General features: G+C 37.5%; 2 protein-coding genes across 6 annotated transcripts; one reads left to right on the top strand and one right to left on the bottom strand.

Moving 5' to 3' along the window:
- Positions 1-1,261: 1,261 nt before the first annotated feature.
- LOC123514009 (eukaryotic translation initiation factor 3 subunit C-like) lies at positions 1,262-13,507 on the bottom strand. Its single transcript, XM_045271558.1, has 18 exons — positions 13,378-13,507; positions 11,937-12,072; positions 11,508-11,640; positions 10,839-10,983; positions 10,293-10,517; positions 9,521-9,649; positions 9,195-9,345; positions 8,589-8,852; positions 8,248-8,421; positions 5,054-5,242; positions 4,690-4,872; positions 4,300-4,473; positions 4,050-4,130; positions 3,632-3,849; positions 3,240-3,477; positions 2,436-2,594; positions 1,835-1,939; positions 1,262-1,582 (listed from the first exon to the last, which is right to left on the bottom strand). Exons 2-17 carry the CDS (start codon positions 12,036-12,038, stop codon positions 1,844-1,846), a joined length of 2,661 nt encoding a protein of 886 aa, XP_045127493.1. The 5' UTR covers positions 12,039-12,072; positions 13,378-13,507; the 3' UTR covers positions 1,262-1,582; positions 1,835-1,843.
- Positions 13,508-15,579: 2,072 nt separating this feature from the next.
- Positions 15,580-25,789, top strand: LOC123514006. Of its 5 annotated transcripts, none has more exons than XM_045271551.1 (7): positions 15,580-15,693; positions 16,866-16,998; positions 17,494-20,010; positions 21,081-21,244; positions 21,772-21,919; positions 22,813-23,007; positions 23,861-25,789. In XM_045271551.1, exons 3-7 carry the CDS (start codon positions 17,507-17,509, stop codon positions 23,904-23,906), a joined length of 3,057 nt encoding a protein of 1,018 aa, XP_045127486.1. In that variant the 5' UTR covers positions 15,580-15,693; positions 16,866-16,998; positions 17,494-17,506; the 3' UTR covers positions 23,907-25,789. The 5 variants fall into 5 exon arrangements, with proteins under 5 accessions (XP_045127486.1, XP_045127488.1, XP_045127487.1 ...); XM_045271553.1 differs by having other exon boundaries at positions 17,483-20,010; XM_045271552.1 differs by having other exon boundaries at positions 15,637-15,693; positions 16,866-16,994.
- The last annotated feature ends 311 nt before the right edge of the window (positions 25,790-26,100 follow it).

Raw genomic sequence — 26,100 nt, 5'->3', positions numbered from 1 at the left:
GGCATTTAGTAATGTATAGTGTTTTGAGTGTGTTTTGGGTGCATATTCGGTGTTCTCAACTTTTTAGTTTTGTAATTATTTTTAGGTAAATTTCACGTATATTGAGGGTTTTGAGGTGTTTTATGATAATTTGAGTGTCTTTTAGGATAATTTGGAGTTTTTAAGTAGTTTGGGTGTGCGGGGTGGTCTTTTGTTTGTGTGTGTGTGTGTGTGTGTGTGTGTACACACACACAGTAGCAAATTTTTTGGTGTTTGGTGTTGCATGACATTTTGAGTGTGTTTTGTGTTAGTTTTGAGTGTTTTAAGTGTTCTGGGTGGGTGTGTGGTAGTGTTATTCTGTGTGTGTTTGGGCGTATGTGTGGGTATTCTGAGTGTTTCATTATTATGAAAGGTTTATTGTGTGCAAGTGCATACATACATAAATATATACATACATACATATATACCTCCATGGTTATTTCCTTACATAAATTCCTGATTTACAAGACAGGGATGTTTGCACTTATCACAGCCTGCTCACGGTCCTCACTGATGATATGCATTTAATATGAGATTGTGACCATGAACTAGTGTGTCCATCTCTATAGTGTGCATCAACCCTTAGAGGGGGTCACTTGGTTGAGTGCTGATTCACCAAAGTGTAAAATGTAGAGGGAGAAGAAAAGTCACAGTAGAAACAGTATGTCTATTCAACTTCTTGAGACTTTTCAGGACAAACAAAAATCCCATCTCCAGACACTGAAATATGTGTATGTGCCAAGTGAGTGTGGGATGTCCTCCCCCACCAAAGATCTCCGAGACAAAAGGGGTCTTGGACAAGAGACCTTTTTACTGTAGACCTCTGGTGAGGGAGGATGTCCCACACTCACTCTCTGTATATGTGTTTCAGTGTCTGAAGATGGGATTCCAGTCGTCCTAAAACATCAAAAGAAGTGAATAGATATATATGGTGTTTTTCACTGCGACTTTTCTTTACCCTCTATATCTATTTATTCATATCAATATCTGCAATTACATTTTTTACCACCATATTCTCTCTTACCTACAGCTTACACTTTCAGGAGTACCTAGACATGTCAGGAGCTAATTTAGTTTTCCCTTTGTTGATCTACATAATTTTATGCTTTTCCTGACACCTTGTTGTTCGATGACCTTTGCTAGCTAATTACTTCCATGAGTCACTCAGTCAATTAAAAACAAATATAACATCTTGATATATTTGTAGTCATTCAGGATTGGCAGTGATTAGAAAAGAACTTGGTTACCATACCATAAGCTTTAATGAATAATATGCTCAGTAATTTTTCATAATCTGGATACATAATAACATTTAAGATGATTCTTAGCTTCAGTTTTCTGCAAATTGCAAAGAAACCAACTTTGGAGTGGTGGGGCCCACACATCCAGCTCTCTTCCCTCACTTCCACGAGTATACCAAAGGAACATGGACAAGTGATAGCTGGCTGGATGAGTGGCTAGCTGTTGGATGTGTGGGCCCCAATCACCTTTAGAAGAGGGGTCCAGAGGGAGGCACGCCATTAACTGCTTATGATATGCACCTTTCCTTGGCCATACAGCAAATCTGCAAGAATATAAAAAAAGAAACATTCTAAAACATTGTTCAATAGATAATATGCATGGAAATAATTTACTTCAACTCTCACTTCACTAATTATCCATTGGTCTCCTGTCTTTAACTCCACTCTACCCAACTACAGTGTTAACCTTAATAAAAATAATGTTTCACAGATTCACACTCAAGTCACTCACTGATAGATCATATCAAAATGCATAAAAAATACTTTTGAAGTAAATATAAAAACATCTGACTTACCGTTGGTGCTTAATCTCTGTCACCACGGCGGTGGATGTTTTGGTCTCGGCGGTCTCTACGGTCTCCCCAGTTGCCCTTTTCCCGGCGGTCACGGTACCCACCGCCCTGCAATACCATCATCTCAAGTAATCATCATCGATCAGATGCACCAAGACCACGGATCTCAGTTTTAATATCAGTAAAACAAACTCATCAAGTTCTCAGGAGAACGAAAGTATAAAAATCATCACATGTGCATACATATGCAGTAAAGTAGTATCAAAGTAAGTGCATGGATAAAAAACTTGGGCGAATTGCATCCCTTTACCAAAAGGAGAACAAAGTAATGTAACTAAAAAATCAAACAAAACCTAGCCAAGGACAGTCTTAATGGTTATTATAGATCATTTTAAAATTTTGTTTAATGAAACTTACAATTCATTCCTAAAACCAAGAAAACTTTTCAACTCTATCAAAATCAAATTCCTAAAACATTAAGGAAAATAAATGATTCTGAAGAAAATCTAATGATTTTTTTACTACAATGCCGTGGTAATGGTGAATCAAACTCTAGGAGTGAACTTCCAGCACTCGCCACAACAGCTGCCCCACATCATCTCACCTGCATGCCGCGGGTGAAAAAGGGCTTCTGATCCAAAATACGCTCATTGTTCTCCACCAAATTGTACAGCTTGTCTGCCAACTGGAGGGAGAGGGACTGAAGGGAGGATGGCTCTGTGCGGTGCATCACTAGGCATGATGTTGGTTCATCCAGCGAGGCCTGAGGTAAGTACAAGCACAATAAGTAAACCTCAAGAAAATATCTATATCTCTTTCTAAATTAATCCTCTATTTATTTTTCTCACACCTAAAAGGTCCCGGATTTAAATCAAGGGCAAAGAAAGTAGAAAGTAAAGATGTATATCTGTACGTGATCTTGCAATGCAGTAGCAGGATAGCAGTCTTACTCTCCTGTGTATGTGCATATTTATCTGATGCAAAAGACCAAAATTACTCTATGCCACACAATGAAAGTTAAAGTAATGTGCATTCCAGAAATTAGTTTATACTATAGGTGGGTATCTTTCCTTAAAATGTTCTGTTACAGAGATCAGCTTTTTATACAGGGCTATCTATCCATGTATTGGATTGACTGACATCTTTCATAAAGGGCAATGCTGAAACATACCCACAAACATTACCAATCATTAAATCAAATAAAGGCCACATGTGCAGTATACCACGCTTTTTTTCATCTTTGGTTCCAATAGCAAAATTAGATTATCCCTGATATACTGTATCTGACAAACTTCCTTTTTCTAGATGTGAATATCATGACTGAGGCAGCTGCTGACAAACCTTACAGGAAACCCTAATGGCTGTTATCATTGAAAGTACTACACAGACTTATTCAAATTGATCATACCATTATTTCCTCATTGATGATCATCTTGCTGATGATGGCATGCACAGTACTGTATGGCAGCTCAAACATATCTGACAGCTTCACCAGGGAGATGGAGTCATACACATGGGAGTAGGTGAACAGATAGGTACGTAGACTCTCCTCTTGGATCTTTCCTCCCAGCATCTTCCTAACACGGTCAGCTTCATGGAACAAGTCCCATACTTTGGCATTCATCTTGTCATTCAGCAGCAGATTCCTTCAATAACAATAAATAAGTTTTAATCACGTTTACTGGATTAGCTTTCACTTATTCACAAGTGTCTTTCAATTTAAGTTTTCTACCAAATACTTTGTCACAAATCTGGAAAACAGAAATCAACAATAATCAATCATCTTCCCTAATAACTCACCTACACTGCTTCCAGTTGCCATTACGCATGGCCTTGGAGGCGGCTACCACATGCTCCCTCATACTTTCTGGAGGCCCCACAAGGGACTGCCGTTCAGAGTTCTTCAGTTGGTGATGGAAGGACTTTGAGATCATGCGGCGTCGAGCATCAAACTCATGGGCAGCCATGTAAGGTATTTCTATAAGCATAGCTGACACCAAGTACACACACTCCAGCATCTGAAGGACAAAGACAGAGAGATACAGGTACAAAGAATATTACAAAGACAAGATAACGGAATAGTTAAAAAGACTTACAAGCAGCACGTAATATTTTAAAGCATCTTCTCTCCAGCTTTTTCATCGGTGATAAAAACTCTATCTACAGCCTATCACCTCATTCCCAAGTAGTGTTCTATTCCTGTCAGCAAATTCCTTACCTCCAGGTTGATGTGTTGATGGAAAGGGATCTGCCGCTGCTTCTCTTGTTTTTCTTGTTCTGTGGTCCTCTCATGCTGCCTCTAAAAGCCCAAAAATAGACATGGTATAAGACAGATATACATTCATTTAAGCTTTCATCTTTCTATGTCATTCAGTACAAAAATGACATCAGGTGTCAGGAGAACGAAAGTATAAAATCATCATTATAATATCACAATAAAAAATATATTTAACATAAATGGAACATACCTGAGGCAGAAGCCCCTGGGCCAGCAGCTCCTTGGCACGGCCACCAGACTGGATGTCCAGCAGAGCATTATGAGCCTCCTTGATGTTGCCATGACGGAAGGCACACAGTCCCAGTTGAACCATGGTGCGGTTGTACAGGATTTGTGTTGGCAGATCAGAGTGGTGGATGGTCTCCTGCAAGAATGTTGTGGTTTTATCACATTCACCTTGATTGCCAAAGAAAATGTTTTCAACTTGCATGTTACATATTCAAAATTTTTCTTAAATATACACCTTTATTTCTTACTTTATTTTTAATAGCTCATATAGAATTAAAATGAAGTAAGCAAAGTGCAAGAAAGGAAAATGTATCTCGGGGGAAATCTTAAAGTACTATGTTAAGACACTCACCTGTAAGTGAGCCATAAGCATGAGGTCACGTGCCTCATACCACTTGTCATGGAGGGACATGTGGTAGATGTGGCACAACACAGCCCGGGTTCGGAGACGATCTGTGTTGTCTCGCACATAAATATACTTGCATAAGCGGTCCATCTCGGCTAGTGTGGTGTCATCTGTAGTAGGCAGTTCTCCCTGGGGCATCCAAAATAATAGGTCAGGTATGAAGGAATGGAGGAAAAGAGGAAAGAAATAAGTTTTTTCTTGCAATCAGAAAAAAACTTGCTTCAGAATTCTCAGTAGAACGAAAGTATCTTAACATCATTTTATACGGGCCAGGTGGGTCAACTCAATTTTGTAAAATAAAGATACTCACCACAGCTTGCTTGGCTGCACGAGGCTCATACTTGTAGTAGAGATGTTCAATCTTTCGAAGGTACACACGACAGATATCGGCTGGCATTCCCTTCTCCTCCTTGTATTTCAAGAGCTTGTCGATGATGGCACAAACACGGATCTCGTCACGCAAACTCACAATATATTCATTGCTGTGAGCATCACATGCCTGAAAATTGCCAACAAAAAATTAATGCATTACTTCCTTCCCATAGTTATACTTAGAGAAGCTAGCAAAGGGAATATTAAGGACATGATTAAAAGGAAACTAAGTACACCTAACCCTCTGTTATCGCGCGAAATTGGTGCCTAAAAAACCTTGCGATAGCGGAAAACGCAATAACGGAAGTGAAAAATAAATAGGAAATAAATAAATTGGTGCCTCAACCCAAAAATTTTCCTAAAAAACCAGGTCTGAACAACAGAATACACGTGCGAGACTGATGGATGGCGGTGGTGGTGATGGTGAGCAGTGACCAGAACCAATCAGTTCCCTTATTCAAATCACGTGACGTGAATACACAGCAATGATTGGCTGCTGACTCCTCCTCCTCCTCATGATCATCATCTTTTTCCCCCTCCACATCTTCCTCCTCCTCCTCCCCCATCTAAACATTTAGACGGTGTCACACTAGCACTTTTTCCATCGTTTTTCAGAAAATTGACAATACTTTGGTTGCGGCCGGTCACACACAAACGGTGTTTCGTCGTCACTTCCCGCCAACAGAGACCGAGAATGTAAACAAACATGGAGGCCACGCTGCAGCAAAGATACGCTGCTCTGAACGTAATACTGTGTATTACGAAACTTAGACGAGCTAAACAAGCCATAAAGCATGCAGGGATGCGTTCATGGTTAGTGGTAGAACCAATGCACGTAGAAGCAGGTTAAGGAGACGCGGCAAGTCTTGTGGTCTTGGTCTTGGTATGTAAACAAAGGCGAAAAATTTGCAGACGGAAACGATCCCTATCGTCTGAAAAATTCATGCGATTTCATGCGGAACGTTGAAAACTAGATGGAAATCTTCCTGTTTTTCTTGACATCGTAGCAGAAGGGGGATACACTGCCCAACAAGTGTTCAATGTGGATGAAACAGGACTATATTGGAAGCGGATGCCTACAAAAACAGTGATCTCTAGGAATGAAAAAAAGGCTCCTGGTCACAAAGCGTCCAAAGATCGTGAGTCCTTGCTTTTCGGTGGCAATGCTGCAGGTGACTTTAAGTTGAAGCCTGTGTTAATTCACCACTCTGACAACCCTAGAGCTCTTAAAGGGCATGCCAAAGCGAGTTTGGCTGTGATTTTTCGGTCTAGTAAGAAGGGTTGGATGAAAAATCACACATTTCAGGGGCTGGTTCCCTGATAATTTTTGTCCAGTCGTGGAAAGGTACTGCCATCAAAAAAACTTGGCACATAAAGCACTACTATTGGTAGATAATGCTCCTTGCCATCCCACAAACCTCTCAGACCTGTCAGAGAACGTTCGTGTTGAGTTCTTACTGAAAAACACCACGGCTTTACTTCAGCCGATGGATCAAGGAATAATCGCCACATTTAAGGCGCACATTCAAAAAGATGATTGAAGCTGTGGACACCGATAAAAGTCTCTCCATTACACAATTTTGGAAGCAGTTTAATATCAAGGATGGGACTGACATCATTGCAGTCATGGAATGAAGTAAAAGAATCAACAATGAATGCGGTGTGGAAGAAGATATGGCCCGAGTGTGTCCACAACTTCACTGGTTTCCTTCAGGTGCGTCCTGTGGTTACTGAGGTTGTCATAAAGCAGGGATGGAAGAAGTTGATGAAAATGTCAGTGAACTATTAACCTCACATGAACAAGAACTTACCAATGAAGAACTCATTGCCATAGAACATGAACGAACAGTAGAGGAGGAAGCAGCAGCAGCAAAGGAGGAAGACGCCACTCGACAGCACCATCTCACTCGCAAGGTTTTAGTTGAGGCTTTCATCAAAATAGAAAGTGGCATGCAAAAAATTGTTGATAATGACCCCAATCGTGAAAGAAGTTTAAAGTTAGAACGCAACATTCAATATGCCCTTGTTGCCTACAAACAGCTGTATCAGGGGAAAGTGCATCAAGCAAGACAAACAAGACTGACATCTTTCTTCAGTGTTACTTGTGCTCCGGCAGACGCCTCAACCTCTGCTGCTACATCAGCCTCACCCACTGCTGCTACAGCTGATGACTTTCCAGACTTATCAGGAGCCACCCTCCCTTCAACTCTCCAAGATGATGATGATGATGCAGATTCCCCACAAGCCTACTCCATGTCAACACCACCGTCAACCCAGTAACCCTTCACAACCATGCAGTTACCCTGCCATCTCCAGTCTTTCAGCTTCTTATATTTTGTAAGTACTAGCATTATATCTATGTACTGTATGTATTTGCATTATCTATTATTATACAAATTAATGTTTTTAATATGTCATATACATTTTGTTCAGTGTATCTTTCTTGCATTATGTGACATTCTAGGGACGTGAGCATGAACGTATCTCACCTTATATAATGTAAGTCTATGGAGAAAAAAGGCTTGATTTACTAATCTTTTTATTTACGAACGGTTTTCCAGGAATGTAACTCATTCGTAAATCAAGGTCTACCTGTACTACTGCTACTACTACTACTACAGCAGATGGGCAATAACAACTTTCCAGATGGCTAAAATTGAATTTTGCAGATTTTCATAAGTGCGTGATAACGGAGGGTTAGGTGTATGGTGGAATCTCACCATTCACCCACCTTGCTAATCATACAACTTTTTCACGTAAAATTCAACTTGTCATTTGTATGCTTACCCTGCCACCATCATTCCACTCTTATCCCCTCCACTGACTGAATATTCTGCCTCACCTGTTGACCTTAATAATTCAGATACCTCACATTATTACCAATTTATATCCATATAATTACAAGGTAAGTGATATCAGTCTTTTGTAGTTTTGTATTTCAGCCCTTAAATATCATAAAGGTTTAAATATGCAATTATCTGTGGGTCTAGAATAAATTAATCCAGTTTACATTATATGGGTAAAAATTATTCACCCTTCATAAAAACCAATGTTTCAACTGATTTTTTGTAGTGGACTGTGTAGAAATAGCAAGGCTCCACTGTATTTGAAGCCTGCAAGGTAAAGTCTCACCTTCAATAGTTTGATGAACTCCTCATCCATGCGGTCCACAATGGTGAGCACACACCCACGCACCAGATAAGGAGTCTTTTCTAAGCTTTCCGTCTCCTCAGTGACCTGCTCCCCAATAGTTAGTTCAGGGTTCTCGATCAGCATGTCCAGCAGCTCATCAATCTTCACCAGCACCTGAAGCATTAAAACAGTCACTTCTTGTTTAAAATTGCTTGGCTAACAACAAATATAGATTACATGAGCTTTGGCCAAAAACAAAACATTTTAAACATTTACACCAGCAGAAAAAAATACATGGAACAACAACACATTATGATGCACTTTCAATGTGAGTGGCTCACCTTCTCCCAGAACTCTGTCTTCATGGGATCTGAGACAGAGGGGTTGTAGTCATAGACGGACATGATGATGTTGAATTGGATCTTGACATAGATGGCTGGGCCAAGGTTGTTGTCACGAGCCACGTTGAGCAGCTCGTGTAGCAGCTCAATCTGCTCCTTGCGATCAGTGCCCTTCTTACCCCTGGCTGCCATGATCTCATTGAGTTTTTTGTGGACAGAGGTCACATTGATCTCATCGTCCTTTCCAAACATTTTTGGTTTTTCCTGTCAAAGAGGTGTATGTTCAGCTTCAATTTCTTCTTGCATTATCTCGCAACAGATTTACAATAAACAATGTCAGATACTAAGCATAAAAAAAGTAAAGGACATTGTAAGCTGCTGGATCATGCCTCCCAAACTATGTAGTAATGAAAGAAGCTAGTTTAACTGTAAATTTAGTGATGCACATTATCAAATAGTCAAGATTCTACCCATTCTCATATTTAAGTACAATAATCAAACTCAAGTCTGAGAGTAAAAACATATTAGGTGAAATCCTTGGATGATCTTGAAGGCACTGGAAAAATTATTGTAAGCTCTGTACAGCATTAAGTAAAACCAACATACCATTGGCATAGAGGAGCCCTTCTTGACTCTCTCCCATCCTACATCATCATCACTCTCTTCATCCTTGGTCTTGATTTCTCTTTGGCCCCTCTTTTTCCTCCTCTTCAAATCATCTTCATCCCGCTCCCTCTTATCCTTCAAGAATTTCTTCCTGTATAACATCAATTATTTGTGTATAATGTGATGACACAAATCATGTGAAAGATACTTATACTGTCAACTAAAAGAAAATACTATATATGACTCCAAATGATATTAATTCTTGTATGTAGCAAAACTATAAACTTGTAGTGATTACTTTAATAAACATAAGATGCTTGACAAACCTGAGGGAGTCTATGCCGCCATCACCGTCTGAAGAGGAAGACTCATCTTCAGAATCATGACCCCAGTCAAAGCTGTCATCATCATCGTCATCTTCATCCTCACTTCCCTTGGTGATCTTACTGGTAGTTCTAGAAACATTACATTATTTCCAATCACCTGTTCTGTATTTAACTTCATTTTTCTTTTTTCATAAAAACTAAGAATGATTATCAGAAATACATACAAGTATTCCCTGATTTACCATTCACTGTTGCACAACATTTCATTTTCATAATATTTGTCCTTCACTAACCTGAGTCTGTTACATGAATCACTTTAACCCACTTTATTTCATGTAACATGCATTTCATTACTTAAGCAATAACTGTATATACACAGGATATTTACACCATTTATACCATGTGGGCTTTTCAGGGGAATTTATGGGCTAAAGGAGATACTTTTTTAGGGTAGCTCCTATCTCAAACCCCATTCGCTAGGAAACTGTTGCCCTGAGTGAGGAAGCCCAACCTACACTCAGACCATGGACAGGATTCGAACCCGTGCGCTTGGAATGCATTATTATTTTTTTGTACTAATTATTCAGTTGGCTGAACAATCAACTGGTTTACAGCTGGATTTCCAGAAACCTAACCCAATCGCATGCCAGGGAATACTTATCAGCTTCTAACTAAGCAGGAAGCAATGCAGGAAAAACAGAAGCATGTTACAGAATGCTGAAAACTTTAGTTACTAATATTGTTGATGTAATACTTATCACAAAATACTCACTTGGAGGGTGCAACTTCCTTCCCAAAGGCTGCAGGGCCACGATCCATGATGTTGTCATCATCACTGTCATCCTCTTGTTCATCATGCTCCACCTCAGCATCAGAGTCTGGAGCATCAGGGTTCTCCCGGAACACTGCAATGTCTGCCTCGTAATCCTTGGCGTATTTACGATACTTTTGACGTAAGGTAGTGAGACCCTTGGCATTGTTCTTTGACATGCTCTTCCTGTAGATGAAGCTTTGTCATTATCTTTCAAGGGCAAATATGTCAATGCAAATGAAAAACTATCTTCAAAATAGAGCAATATTTATCAAAAATATTCTTGTAATTAGTGATAGAAAAATGCATTTTTCTAAACTCTATTTTCAAACAATATTTCTTTTATCACAAAATATTGAAAGGCATTGTTCACTGAGATTCACAAAGAGAAAATTTGCAAAAAAAGGCCGACTTAATCAAAACATCTGTACTTTTCAGATTATCATACAAAAGCATTAACTGGTACTATGCACAAATACAACTGCTGTAGTAACAAAGAGTCAGTACCTTCCAGCCTTGTCTTCCCAAACAGACTGTATGAAGTCATCCAGTTCAGCCAGGCATCGGATGTAGAACCTTGGGGTGCGTCCACCCTCCTCTTTCTGTACAACAGGTAAGGCTTTGCTGTAAGCCCGACACACATCCTCAAAGCCTGAAAACAAGGTGGTGATCATTATATTGTGCAAGGCCCAGCATAATACATCTAGACAAATATACAATTTTAAGACTTTACTGTACCAGTCTTATGAGTTCTAACAGTACTATAAACACTCAAAACTCTCTAGCATGGAGCTCCTTCAAATTCTACATATATCAAGATCTATGAAGTCCACAAGAAATGAGTTCTTTTGATAACACATAAATAACCAAACAGAACTCACTAAATCACTATTTATACCCTTTTCTGAAAAAGATAATGAAGATTCACTGCAGGTCTAGCATCCTCACAGCTTGGAAAAATCAAGCCACATGATATGACAGTGACTTAATGGAGTTTGACAATATAGATGAGTTTAATGACCACAACTCATCAGCTTACATACCATACTTGTTTTGCAATATGAATATGATCTATAGGGAAAAATTTTTACACTGTGCATATACATACACATTCATACTATACATTCTATAAGAGCATGCAGTGCTATAACTTTGTAACACCAGCTTCAATCTTACTTGATAGCAAGCTTGCCATATCCCTATTCTTCTTGTAGTTCTTGATGTTCTTGATGATATTTTTGAGTTCTTCATAACGTTTCTCCTTGGCTGAACGCACCACTCTTTTAGTTTCATCTTCATCTTCACTGAACTGTTGTATAAATGATAAAAGAAAATAAGACAGTAAAACATTGTATGCAGACTGCACAAGAAAATTCAAATGTAAAACATGAAGAGAATGAAATATGGTATACAGTATGCTGAGGTCACAAAGAGAAAATGGGAAAAAAAAAACTTGGATAACAAAAATAAGTAAAAGTAGGGTATGTACAGTATATGCTGTCACATTAAAGTGCACTAAATACAGTAGCTACACATTCAAGATGCAATATTTAACAATGATTACCACCTTCTAGTTTCAGACTCATAAGATGACAGATGACTCACCACAAACACTGAAGATGAGATTCCGGGTGGCTCGGGAACAATCTCCTCCTCGCTTGAGTCTGACTCCGACTCGGAGTCAGACATGAAGAACCTGGAAGTCATGGTGGTTGTCTGGCTGGCTTGCTGCTACCTCAACCTGTGCAGATGTGAGGTGTGCTTAATTATTTGTTCTTTCTATCCAGCAAATTGTTATGGTTGAGTCACTGAAGATAATTATCTTGGAACCTACCTGTGTTGTGTCTTGTGCTGGAGAACATTTCAGAATCTTATGAGATAAACCACATTGTATTCACTTAAAGTACTAAAGAGCAAGCCCATGTCCTGTGCCTTGGGACTACAGATGGTAAGGTGGGAGGGGAGAGGGGTCACATTAGTACTACTTCTTAAAAATGGATTTAGTATTCAAAATATGTATCACATCATCAAAATGTGCTGAAAAGATCGAGAACCTTTGAACTAAAAGGTTCATAGGAAACTCATGGTTTGAGAAATTAATTTTCAGTCTTGTTAAGTGATGATTTGACAATATAGGGAGAACCACTACTCATGTGCTTCTTTAACTGGTGGGGTTTGCAACTCCTGGCCCAGGGAGTGAGAACGGCTCCATGGAAAACATACACAAACATGATGAACCATACAACAAATTATAGAGCAGAAAAATAACTAAAGACAACAGAACACTGAGAAGTAAGCTTCCAAATACAATCCTGAGCTTACAGGCAAAACAAAAGAAAAATAAATAAATAGATATAACCAGAGTACTTATGAATTACAATTAAATACTGGCACAATTCCCATCAGCTGAGCTATTTGGTGATTTATTCCCTTCATGGAGTTAAGGGCCACCAGTACAAAATAGCCTATACAAAATACAGTCTCAAGTTCAGGAAGATAAGTTGCCGTCTGGACGCCACACCCGCATTGTTTTTCCCACAATTTGCCTGCTTTAACATCATCTATCCACGCTTACAGCCTTGACGGGACCTTATCTGAACACTCCTAGCATGTACGTATTATCTTGACGATTTTCCAGTTAAGCTTGCCTAAATTTACTTTGGTGGTTCCCTGGTTGAGTGATCCCCGCCCCACGATGCGGCTTTCCACTGGGATTTGCTGCTGGGCAATTAATTTAACCACCCTTAGTAATTGCATTCTTTTTCTTTATTTCCAGCACCATTCCTCTTTACATACCCTTATTTTCTCTTCTTTACCCCCTACAGCTCCATTATCCACCATTAACATCACGCCACATGGACAACACTCTCCGCCTGCCAGCCTGCACACCTCCCATCCCACTCCCTCCCTCTCATTATCTCCGCGGCTGCCGCTTCGCCGCTATTTTAATTCCTGGAGGATACACTCATGCCTAGGTACTTAGTTGTTATACAAAGAATGCTGCATACTCGATATATTAAGCTAAATAATGGACATATAGGCTTACCAGAGCACCTCCCCGCGGTTTGCCGGAGTCTAGCAGCAACAAGGGAAAGGAGCAGCCAGTGTTACCAACTACAACTGCAGGATTTGACTACTCAGTACTCCTTGTCGAGGCTAGAGGGAGAGAAGCAAAAATACCTAATTATTATACATCTCATTTGAATGCATATATATTAATGGAAAACTAAATCAAGTGCAAATACAATAAAATTCTCCAGTAGATATTGCCTTAAAGAAATTTTCAAGGTGAAAAGATTTATGTGGCAACACTAGACTCAAGTATCATAGATATATACATATACTCTTATATTTTGTTGAAATGTAACTTACGATAACCTTCGGAAATCAGTATAACATTAGTAAATATTTTTTTATGACGGAAAATTAGCGTTGGTTACATTCGGCTATAATGATACCACCAGTTAAAGAGTACTTCATATAGCTACAGTAACTGAGCAATGGCAGGACTTTTCCTAGGGCTAAACAGATATATATATATATATATATATATATATATATATATATATATATATATATATATATATATATATATATATATATATATATATATATATATATATATATATATATATATATATATATATATATATATATATATATATATATATATATATATATATATATATATATATATATATATATATATATATATATATATATATATATATATATATATATATATATATATATATATATATATATATATATATATATATACTTGGCCGCGAATTACTAGAGTATGAAAAAAATGCCTGTCATGAGTTGCCTTCCTTTCTGCTTCCTTCCTTCATCTGGATACCCTCTCATGTGGGTATACCGTTAAATGAAAAAGCAGACCACCTTGTTCAGTGTGCCCTACAAGATGACACAGTGGACCCTGGCACTGAGTACACTCTGGGTTAGGTTAAGAGTAGCATTAAGGACTTTGTACAAAGTAGCATTAGTGATCAGTTGGAGCTTTGTTATCATAGGGGCAGTAACACTAGTCTTCACTATGCACGTGTCTCCCAGAGCTGTGCTTACACCTACGGGAGACACACTGCATCACATGACAGGGTGGCAATGAGGCTCAGATTAGGCTACAAATACTTTTGGGAAGTCAGTGCTTCTCCTGGTGTGTGCTGTGTGTGCTGTGTGCTACACCAAGGGGACACACTCTGCGTCACTATATCATGGAATGTCCTCTCATTGCTAAATTTAGGCCACACGGTCAGCATGACCTCACCTCTCTCTCTCTCTCTCTCTCTCTCTCTCTCTCTCTGTGAATTTGGTAGCTTTCACTGTTCGGGCAATTATTGTTGAGTTAGCCTATCCTTCAAAGAATACTTATTAACTGAGTAAATAGGCTAGTTTTATTTATTTATATTTTTATTTTTTGCTCTGCTGTGGAGGAGTGGAAAGCAAGCCAGAGAGGTAGCACACAGTCACACAGCTTTGCTTGATAGGGTGGAATCGAAAGCTCCTCGTCTCATTAACTCCCCTCCTCTCACTAACTGTCTTCAGTCTCTTTCTCACCGCCGAAATGTTGCATCCCTTTCTATCTTTTATCGCTATTTTCATGGTAACTGTTCTACTGATCTTGCTAACTGCATGCCTCCCCTTCTCCTGCGGCCTCGCTGCACAAGGCTTTCTTCTTCCTCTCATCCCTATTCTGTCCAACTCCCTAATGCAAAAGTTAACCAATACTCTCATTCATTCATCCCTTTCACTGGTAAACTCTGGAACTCCCTCCCTGCATCTGTATTTCTGAATTCCTACAACTTGGTACAGTGGAACCATGCGTGCTTTGGGGTCCGAGGGGTCTCAAAGCGCACGGGTTCGAATCCTGTCCACGGTCCGAGTGTAGGATGGGCTTCCTCACTTGGGGCAACGGTTTCCTAGCGGGTGGGCTTTGAGATAGGAGGTACCCCAAAAAGTACCCCCTTTAGCCCATAAATTCTCGTGAAAAGCCCACATGGTATAAAAAAAAAAAAACTTGTCTTCTTTTAAGAGGGAGGTATCAAGGCATTTGCTGTCCTAAATCTGGCTGACGGTTTTGACACTTTTTGCACTTTTTAGAGAGCCAGCACTCAAGTGGGCCTTTTTTAACTTTCTTTTTTTTGCCCTTGGCTGGCCCTCTTCTATACGTAAAAAAAAAAAAAAGAAGAAAAAAAAAAAAAAAAAAAAAAAAGCATCCATTGTGGCGCGAGAAGTGAATCTTGTCCCAGACCGAGACCCAATACTAGGTTGTAAACAGAGGAAGGGCAGCCCTGTGACTGTGACGCATCATACCTTGAGATGTACTTGCAGGGCTGAGCAGGTAATGTTACGTTACTTCATCTTAAAATAAAGAACGCCTCACATGTAATCTTTGTCTTCTGCTTCTGAATAATTCAATATGGTATTATAATTGTTGTTAACTATAAAGTAGACATAACTCCCTACGGTAAAATTCTAGTTTCTGCCCATACTCCCCCCTCCACCCCCCAACAAGCTTGGGGACAGGTGATGCGGGGTTTTGGGTGGGGTACATGAAATGCGTCGGAAATGAGTATTTTTGCGTAAAATGGAAAAAATTACGCAAAAACGCATTTCCGATGCATTTCATGTACCCCACACAAAAAACCCCGCATTCCCACCTGTCCCCAAGCTTGTTGCGGGGTGGAGGGGGGAGTATGGGCAGAAACTAGAATTATACCCTAGTTCCTGGTGACAGAAAACGTAGTAAATATCGAGAAAGGCTTCAGTCTGACATTGAGTAATAAGGCATTAAGAAGTGGTTTAAAACTTCAAAATACGCTGAATAAAGGGATCTGACTGAAGAGCCGAGTAAGGACTGCCACAGTGAGATAGGTTCACTCACCTGGTTGAAGGTGAACTAATCAATAGGTTCTCTTATATCCTAAGACTTGATCGTGGCAGTGAAACGGCCAAGAATCTACCTCATTCCTGATTATAGCTGGGGTTATTACAGATTAAGATGTTTTATACCTGGAGTGTATCTTGGGTTATGCTAGTTTAGATATATCTGCTAAGTATAAACTAGGTCAGTTTGGAGTGTATCCTTCTAACTGACTGTATTCTGCCTCTCTCATCACCACAATGTTACATTTCTTGCTATATACTGCCACCTTCACTGTTTTAAGTGCTCATCTAATCTTGTTACATGCCTTCCCTCCTCATTTGGCCTTACTTCACAACACTCCCTATCTTTTCTGTATTCCTAACTGAATTTCCTATCAGTCTCACTAACATGAAAAAAGTGCACCTTTGGAAAGAAGACATCTTTCTAAGACAAAAGCTTTTGATCTGTGATGAAAATGATTAGCGGATTCATTCAGTACAATCCAATGTATAACAGACAAATTGCTTTTTACTTACCATTGTGAAATAGATTCCTACCTATACCAGTAAATTTGATTCCTTACGTAGGTTTTCTAGTAACAATATACTGTATCATGTCAGTAATTTTTTGTCTATATACCATGCCAGAAATCCAACCTGGGATATCCAAGACAGCATTACACACTCCTGTACTTATCACTCACACTCATTTCTATGTTGGCCCTGGTGGAAAGGGTTAGTCCGAGCCACCATACCACACCCTAGCAACTTTGGCAAGTAGGTAAGAGGTGATTATGTTGTGCAAATTTGTTGCATTCAAACAGTTATTTATATGTGCTTGTTGAAATTGATTTATATTTCAGTGTCTTTATCATAAAATTATTATTAAGACTGGATAACATGGCTACCTAAAGTTAAACATTCTTCGTGTGCTTATGGAAGACAGTCACATAATCAGTTTGGGATATGGTAAAGTTATTTTCGTATGAGAAATGTGTCAGCACTCCGTCTTTTGTATTGTCTGATTACAGCATTATAAATTAATATTTTTTAAAAAATTTCTGTTCTGTATTTTCACTAAAGGTGAGTTCAGCAAAGGATGCCCTCTTTATTTTCTGAATTTTTCTTCTTGATAAGAGAACAACTATCTTTTGAAATAGTATTAGATTGAGAGGTGTTTTGTGAACCAAAATCTAAAGTATCATTTTGATCAATAGTATGTGATGTATATATTTGTTGTATTCTTTTATTATTTTTTACCTCAGCTTATTTTCAGATAATGAGACACAATGGCCTATCAGCAGGTCCACCTTACTCCTGATGCCATCAGTGAAGATGAATCAAACCTTTTAAAGTTAATGAAGATGGGACATGGTATAGCACGTTCAGTCCTGTACAAGATCTTTCTTTGGGGAACAAAGCAGAAGGAAGATGAATCTGTGGAACATTATTTACTCAATACTCAGGGATACTCCAAGGAACGTTACAAAAAATATTTTGACCTATATCAACGCCAAATATTGTCAGATAAAGATAAAGAATGTGAATTTGATGTAACAACTTTATTTAACGTGATCAGACATACATGTGATAAACTGGAGACAACTCCTGATGTTTGGAAAATAGAAAATGATAATAGATTAGAAGGGCTTGTAACAGCAATAAAAAAATTTCGGAATGATCACAGTCATAAATTTGTTGGAGTTTCATTGGAAGAGATGATTGTAAGATCCAGACACTTGAGGGATCTGTTAGAGAAAGCTTTGATGGTGGCTGGAAATCTGTATGACAAGTCTGATGAAGCTGTCCAAGAAGTGAAAAAAATTGAGGAAGCAATTGAAGCTGTCAGGAGCCAGCAGTTAATCAAATCAGATATTGATAGTTATGGAGCAATTTTAGAGAATGAAAAGCTAAAATATTTCTTGAAAATAGAAGGTGCTAAAGAATTAAGGGAAAAATATAAAGATCTGTGCCAACTCAACCCTGTTTATTTCTTAGAGAGCGAAGGAGTGCTTCTTGATGTCAGTATGGTCTTCACACAAATTGAAGTGGAAAATGCTGGAAAAAAGGCAAAAGGTTTTCATGTACCATGCCATGAGATTCTGACATTTTGCAGGAACAATAATACATTGAAGCATAATGCCAATGTAGAAAGTCCTGAAGCTTATCTTATTGAGGGCCCAGCAGGAGCTGGCAAAACAACCCTAATGAAATATTTTAAGTCTGTGTGGTTGAATAAGAAGAAATCCATATTAGGTCTTGATGAGTATGATCTCCTCTTAGTTTTTGAGTGCAGGAACACCTCACTCTCATCTTTTTCTCAACTTCTGTGTCAGCTGATGCCTAAGACAAATGCCACATATTTTAGAAAAGATGAACTTTTGAAATTCACTCTTGATTTGAAGACACTTATTTTAGTAGATGGGCTAGATGAACTGAATTCTTATTCTGAAAGAGTATTCTTAGATATAATAAATCAAAATAATAAAAATCTAGTTGTGTTATGTACATCACGTCCAGAAAAGGCAAGGCATTTCAAGATGCATGTGCCTTCCACATTCCATACTGCTCATCTCAAGATCATTGGCATTGCTGATAACAGAAAGGAAGAATTTGTTAGGAGGTATCATGAAGAAATGTGGAAGCATGGCAGAAGCAAGCAGGATACAGAGGATCTCATTAATTACATTAAGAATTCTGAATCTCATCTCAAGAGTCATTATCGACTGCCCCTTAACTTGGTATTACTCACATGGCTCTGGGCTGATGACCCCCGTGAAGTAACTCCTGTAACAACATCTTGTGAATTGTACATACAGACACACAACCTCATGAAAAAAAAACTTTTGGAAAGACTAATCCATCATAAAGATACTTGTGGTGTTGATTATCAAGACTTGCAGGAAAAAATTAAGGATGTTATGTATAGTATCTATAAAGCAGCTCTACTATCTCTAAATGAAGATGCAATTGAATATTTGTTACCAAAGACTGTGGATCAAATTAAGGTCACATGTACAGCTAACAAGTTGCCTGCCAGAGAGACTCTGTCTGCCTTTTTTGTAATCAAGGTCGTAGAAGAAGAAGAAAAAGTGAGTGTACCACACAAACTTCTTCATGACTTTTATGCAGCGCAGTGCATAGTGCAGAATTTATTCAATGAAAACCAAGAAAGTAAAATCAAGTCTCTTATGCAAAAGCTATCTGTGTTTTTGAACATGGAGGATGTTGATCCTATAATGAAACAGGCTCTTCTTAGTAAGGCTGCATTGACCCCTACTGCTCCAAAGCCAGGTTCCTTGAAAGCTGTGATTGATGATCTTTGCATCAGAGAGTCTGGAAAAATGAATAAATACCAGAGCATGTTACTACATGTGGCAGGGATAATTTATGCCTTACATGGTCCTGAAGTTCGAGAATGGATTGCCAAGGAAATTGTTGAATTATTAAAAGAGTCTGAACTTGGTGTAAGAGATGACAATCAGTGGTTTGACCTTTGTGAACTGACAAAGAATGAACCAATTGTCATCAGCCATATTTCTAGACACATATCAAAAAGTATAACTATAACTGATAAACGTATAGGAGCAGCTCTTCTCATGTTGCAAGAAGCAAGGCCCAAAGAAATCTCTGTTAGTATTTGCAGAAAAACCAGAGATATCCCAGAATTACAAGACTTGATGACTAGAATTGCAGATGTTGAATCTCAGCTAGATTTGAGTTTTTGGGAGGACTTCTGGGAGCCTGACTCCTTACCCAGCAATGATCAACAAGTTCGGACTGTCTCAAAAAGGTAATGACTGTATTATCTAATTAATCATATGTGTATATTTCCGTGTGTGTGTGTGATAATACAGTGGGAATGTTGTCACTAGCAGGGTTACTAATTTCTGCTGTATTCATTTGAGCATATTAAGAATTTTGAAAATTGGTACCCTTTGTTTAGCAAAATGACTTGACCATATTTCCTTAGTTTGCACCATTACCATGGTTTGTTAGCAATATAAATGCACAAGCAACTTTAATTAATAGCTACTACTTATAATGTTTGGTTACTAGGTGGAGGGGAATTTAATATTTCTGTGATATTAGATACACTTGCTGTTGTCAATGGCTTCTCATAGAAAGGAGAAGAATGGGCTGTGAACCTAGATTGTATGCAATGACATCACAATTCACTGTTGATGGAATGAAAGGAAACAGAGTGGAAGAGAATGGTGGTAATGAATGTTAACAGATAGCTTGGATGGTTATGAAATGTTTTCATGTCAAGAATTATATATATATATATATATATATATATATATATATATATATATATATATATATATATATATATATATATATATATATATATATATATATATATATATATATATATATATATATATATATATATATATATATATATCATTATAGTAAGTATTTGTGGTATGTATTAAAGTTTAGAGTGTGAACAATGAACAATGTAAAGTTGTGATGTAAGCATAAGGAATAATGTGTGATTGTTTTGTCTTTTGAGTTGAAAGAAGAGGAATAAGTACTACTATACTGCTGATTACTGGTTTTGCCAAGTAGAATAATGTCTAATTATAATACTGTATTGAAAAAAGTCTAATGGGAAAGAGGAATTTTGGCTGTCATTTTGATTAAGATTTTGTTGATGATGGACTATCTTGAATTCTAGTTAGTGTAATATTTCAAGTTCTTATTGTGAATTTTTAAGACGTATTTTTGCTAAATGATAACTACAGTACTTATAAATTCATAGTAAGTGTTCATTGCTTTTTGTATCATAGTTTTATTAGCTTACATAAACAGAAGTATTAAACTACTAACAGTGATGTACTTTCACTTGAGCAGATGTAATCTTGGGAAGGTGGTGTGTCATGTGAGTGGAAGCGTCCTGGCTGAGATGCAAGGTACAAATGTCTATCTGAATTTGGCTGTGACCAGTGATGTGGCTGCACAAGAAGTCATGGTCCAGCTTTGCAACTTGAGGCCAAACTTAAAGGTTAATGGATTATGTTAGTACTGAGCTTCGTTTTTGTTCCATTTTTCTTTAGATTCCATATTACATTGTCAAAATTTTTTTATACTGTACTATATCTTCTTCATACTCTTCATAGTTGGTCAGGAACTGCCAGCCAGTCTGCTGTTGACAATAAGCTTCATAGTACTTCATGTAGTTTACAACTCAGCTTCAATTAACTTCTGTTCAAGTGCATGATGGAATGTTTCCAAACTGGTCAGATTTGTTGAATCTACATACACTGCACATGAAAAAAAAAATGATGTTTTGACAGCAGTTAAAGATGGGGATAGTTTATTTCAGTTAGTCACCCAAAGTTTTGTCATTTGCTGTACATATTGTAATTGTTTAAAGACTTTGCACATCTCCATTTTCTTTGAACTTTTCATTATTTTTCCTATCCAACTCTTTAACTACTCTTCTCTTACTTCCTCTTATCAGTTAGCTGTCAGTTACTCCCTGTTCTCACTCACTCCATTTATTTTTTATGGCAATAATTACTCTTCTCTTTTTATGTTTCAGGCCTACATTTAACTACTGATGTATCCCCTGGAGTCTTGAGGAAGATGGAGGACATTGGCATGTTGTGCTTAGCTGTGAGTGGAGTGCAGGATTCTAGCATCATGGCTGTATGTGAGATGGCAAAGGCTGTCATGCCTCCAAACTCTATGTGAGTCATAAAGATGCAAGTGACAAGTATAGTTTTTTTTGTAATTCATATTTGTGATATAAAATAAAATATCTGTCAAAAGGCATAAATTTGATATTAAATGCAAGTTTTGGTGGCAATATTCTGAAGAAATTTATCTCTATCTTAGCACTCATAATACTTGAGCTTCAATGACAGAGATTTTATATTAGTTCTGAGGTCTCTTTTTTCCTCTTCCTGATGTCTCTAGATAATTGGAAGATATATATGCTACACCTTGTCTCAGGTGTGGCTTAAAAAGCTGGTCAAGCATTGTAGTTGGCTTATTAAAATTGGTGCTTGGTTGTTTTGCCACATCTCTAAACACATGAGGGTTGGCTCATTCTTCTCTTGAAATTCTAGGCAATGATGCAAGAGAAGATATGCAGCTTTTTTTGTAGCAACTTTCTCTTACAGGTTACATCAGCTATATTATCTTCTTAGTGGAGACAGGAAACCATGGCTCATATGATGTGCATTAATTTGTCTCCATTGTGTCACCACATCCTTAATTGACATTCGTTACATTTTCTGATGTATTTCCATGGAATGTCAACCTGCTCAAGTCTAGCACATTATTATTGATTAGCAGTGTAGGTGAATGTGAACATGGCCTTGACTTGCCATTTCTTCAGCTGTTGAAGTGGTTTACTCATTGCAGTGGTTACAATATATTTATTCCACTTAGCTGTTCTCAGTATTAGGAACTTGGTTACTCCCACAGTGCAAGAGACAACTGCAGGATTACTCAATTTATGTTTCATTCCAAAATCTTGATTTGATAATTATGAAAAATGATTCTTATTGTGTACTTATATGCCAGAATATAAGATACAAAACAAAAGTATGTCAATGGAAAATATTGTCTTTTTCAGCTTGATGGATCTCCGATTTCCACGGGCAGAAGTCACATATTTGGGCTGGGTTAATTTATTGAAGACTGTGAAGAAGGCTCGGATAGGTGTTGCCCATATATCCATCCCAGAGGAAGTAGTGTTGCTGCAGAAAGAACATGATTGGCTTGAAAATTTTGCTCATAAAAAAATAGCTATAAGATGTGCCTTTCGCAGGTAAGTATTTGTGATTCTTAGTTAAAAGTCTTCTTGAAAACTTCTGGCAATTTTTTTTCATTATGTATATATTTATTGGTAAAAAAAAGTTTCTCCAATAATTTTCTGATAATCGTTTTCTGTAGAAGTAGATCACACATTATGGATCACAAAATTTTTTAATAAATTTCTGGCAATATTCTTTCTTTATATTTATAGATCTAAAGAACTTCTCCAATAAATAGATTTCTTGCACACACACACATTAGAAGGCTAGCATTTAAAAATTATTGTAATTTAAACAGAGAATTTAATGAGTACCTCCTAAAAATATTTTTGCTTCTGATTATGGTAAATCTTTCCAACACTCATCAATTTTGCTGGAAAGGAAATTTAATTAAAGCTCTTTTTTAAGTTTTTACAGCTTACACTCTTGAAAATTAGAAAAAAAAATGTACAATTGAGAGAAGAAAACACAAGGTTAGCCTTTACAGAAAAGTGAATTTATTTGCAGACCTAAGTACATATGAAATATTTTTCATATGCTTAAAATGAAATCAACTGGAATTCAAACCAATAAAACATAAGTCCCTGAGAATCTTTTATAAGTGCACTAAACACTTCACTAATGGTTGCCAGAAAGCAGAAGGCCCAATGTTCATATTGTATTCTACTCTAATGGTAGATACCAAGTCTTATGTAATTTGGGAATCTTTTCTTTTGGTGTGAAGTGTGGTTATAGGGATAATGATATAATAACTATTTTTTGACATCTTGCTCCCAATCTTTTTTTTTAATGTTTCATGCAATGTATGTAGTCCCAAATAGTTTCATAAAAATTTATCTTGCTAACTCATGAAACTTTTTTGTACAGACTTGGGAAGGAGCAGATGCATGAGGCATCATTTTCTGCCATTTAACAAGCCTGGAAATAACTGATGAAATTGAAGTTGGTAAGTTAAGGAATGGTTTTGAAGTAGAGAATTAAAGAAAATGGTAACACATGGCTCACTGCTTCTATAGCAAGGTTCTTCAAAGTACAGACTGGGACCCAATACGGGGTTGCAATCTCTTATTCAGTGGGTTGCTATGTTGTAAACAGATATATGAAGAGTAATTCAAAAGTAGTAATGTGTATGTGTGTATTTACCTAGTTGTGACATTTGGGAGAGAAGCTGAAGTTTTTCGTCCCATCTTCATAACTGTTTTTATCAAATTTTTCCTTAAAAGCACAAACCATCTCTCCCTTCTGTCTATTTCATGCTTTGGAGTTCTCCGAGGGAAGATAAACTTCTTTGTCTCTTCTGTAGATGGTTGTTTTTTAGTTTTCTTCCATGTCCCCCTTGTTTCTTTGTTGCTTCATCCCACTTAGTGATCTCTAAAATGCTAAAATGTTACCTATGTCTCATTTCCATGATTGTGAGTTGCATCCTGGCCAGTCTCTTCTCATATAGCAGATCTTGCAATTTTGGCATTGCCTTGGTTTCTGCTCTCTGAACACCTTCTAACTTTATTATGTAGTTGTTTCATTTGGTGACCAAATTATTGCTACATTTTCTAATCTTGGATGTAATATTTTTGGCGACTATTTTTCCTCATCATTTGTTCATCTAGAGAAGCAAAGGCAGCTCTCATGTTTCTCAGTAAGTGAGAGTTTCTCCTGTTATCTTAATTGATATCTTTTCGCGGTGATAATTTCTCTGAAAATATCATCCTCAGATCCTATTCCTTTGTTGTCTTATTTTTATTATTTGTGTGTGTTAATTCAATGAAGTATCACTGAGTGTGGTGGCTGCTGCTCCACCTTTCTGCTGGTTGCTGTGAGATTCAATCATTGTGTGTGTGTGTGTGTGTGTGTGTGTATGTGTGTGTGTGTGTGTGTGTGAGAATCAGCTTCCATATCATAGGTATAAAGGTACTATAGAATAAACATACATACTGTATTGTGAAGATAGTATGTATATAAGATCAAACTGGATCATGATAAAATGTTTGAAGAGATCTGTCAATGGAGACAAAAGCCAATTTGTCTCTGCCTGACCCAGGACTGGAGTAAGAGATCTGAATGTGTTCAATATGCTACTGTTATATTAATTTCTTTTCCATGTCCATAATAGCTTATAGGATGCCATATTGTTTGTTATAAGTATTTACATAATGTTTCTCATTACAATAAGATCTGATAAAATGTTGACAGACAGGTTGCCATTATGTGAATGTGCAACCTTCCTTCCCCATGACTGTGATTATAGTACTAAATATCAGGGAAATTACACCCTTTGTACTATCTTATTTAGTGGTATCATAAAAGTGAGAAACCAAGCAAATATATGTATGTTAATGCATCACTGGGCAGTGCATATGTGAAGACACAGAGGATGAATGCTATACTTTCAGTCATTTTAGATATACCAGGAGATAATCATCATTCATTGATTACAGAAATAATGGAGTGGAAAAGACAATATATGTTCAAGTATATAAAAGAATCCTCCCCCATTCATCATCTTGTGACTTAAGGGTGGGATTAAAATACCAGTTCTTGCCAGTGGACTGAACTGCCTTGAATTATGTGGCTTCACCTTTGGCTTCAGTGTTTGATAAGTTTAGCATTAATAAAAAAAATAAATAAAACTAAAAACTGGATGTATATCGTCCATCAGATCTTTATGTGATATTATGTTTTACAAATAATAATTAAAATTTTTAGACTAATGAATTTATACACTGGTGTATAAACATTTATTTTTTTATAAGTATACTTTTATATCAATTTACCTTTCAAATATATTCTTGCCTAGGCTACTTGCATTTCATTTTCTTATGTCTCTTTAGAGGGCAGCTGTGGTAAAGGAGTCTTCAGTGTATGGTGTTTGTATGTTTAATTCCTGCATATTTAGGTCTCTCTCTCTCTCTCTCTCTCTCTCTCTCTCTCTCTCTCTCTCTCTCTCTCTCTCTCTCTCTCTCTCTCTCTCTCTCTCTCTCTCTCTCTCTCTCTCTCTCTCTCTCTCTCTCTCATTTAGGGTGTCTGCAGCATCTATACTTCTCTTATAGATCTTTCTTGATTTTGGTGTTCCTTCCCATTGAAATTATGATCATTAAAAGTATATTGGA

This window comes from Portunus trituberculatus, chromosome 37 (genome assembly GCF_017591435.1).
Source record: "Portunus trituberculatus isolate SZX2019 chromosome 37, ASM1759143v1, whole genome shotgun sequence".
In the NCBI taxonomy this organism is placed as follows: domain Eukaryota; kingdom Metazoa; phylum Arthropoda; class Malacostraca; order Decapoda; family Portunidae; genus Portunus; species Portunus trituberculatus.
Note: the sequence above shows the minus strand (reverse complement) of the source record. Positions and strands in the feature narration are given on the sequence as shown.

What these genes read in the sequence shown, in the direction of transcription:
- LOC123514009 (XM_045271558.1), bottom strand. Translation starts at nt 12,038, where the DNA reads ATGACTTCCAGGTTCTTCATGTCTGACTCCGAGTCGGAGTCAGACTCA. An exon ending in TCATCAATGAGGAAATAATG is followed by an intron (nt 2,595 to 3,239) that starts GTATGATCAATT and finishes TACTTACCTCAG; the next exon opens with GCCTCGCTGGATGAACCAAC. An exon ending in TTTTCACCCGCGGCATGCAG is followed by an intron (nt 1,940 to 2,435) that starts GTGAGATGATGT and finishes ATGGTATTGCAG; the next exon opens with GGCGGTGGGTACCGTGACCG.
- LOC123514006 (XM_045271551.1), top strand. Translation starts at nt 17,507, where the DNA reads ATGGCCTATCAGCAGGTCCACCTTACTCCTGATGCCATCAGTGAAGAT. An exon ending in GTCATGCCTCCAAACTCTAT is followed by an intron (nt 21,920 to 22,812) that starts GTGAGTCATAAA and finishes TGTCTTTTTCAG; the next exon opens with CTTGATGGATCTCCGATTTC. An exon ending in ATAAGATGTGCCTTTCGCAG is followed by an intron (nt 23,008 to 23,860) that starts GTAAGTATTTGT and finishes TTTTTTGTACAG; the next exon opens with ACTTGGGAAGGAGCAGATGC.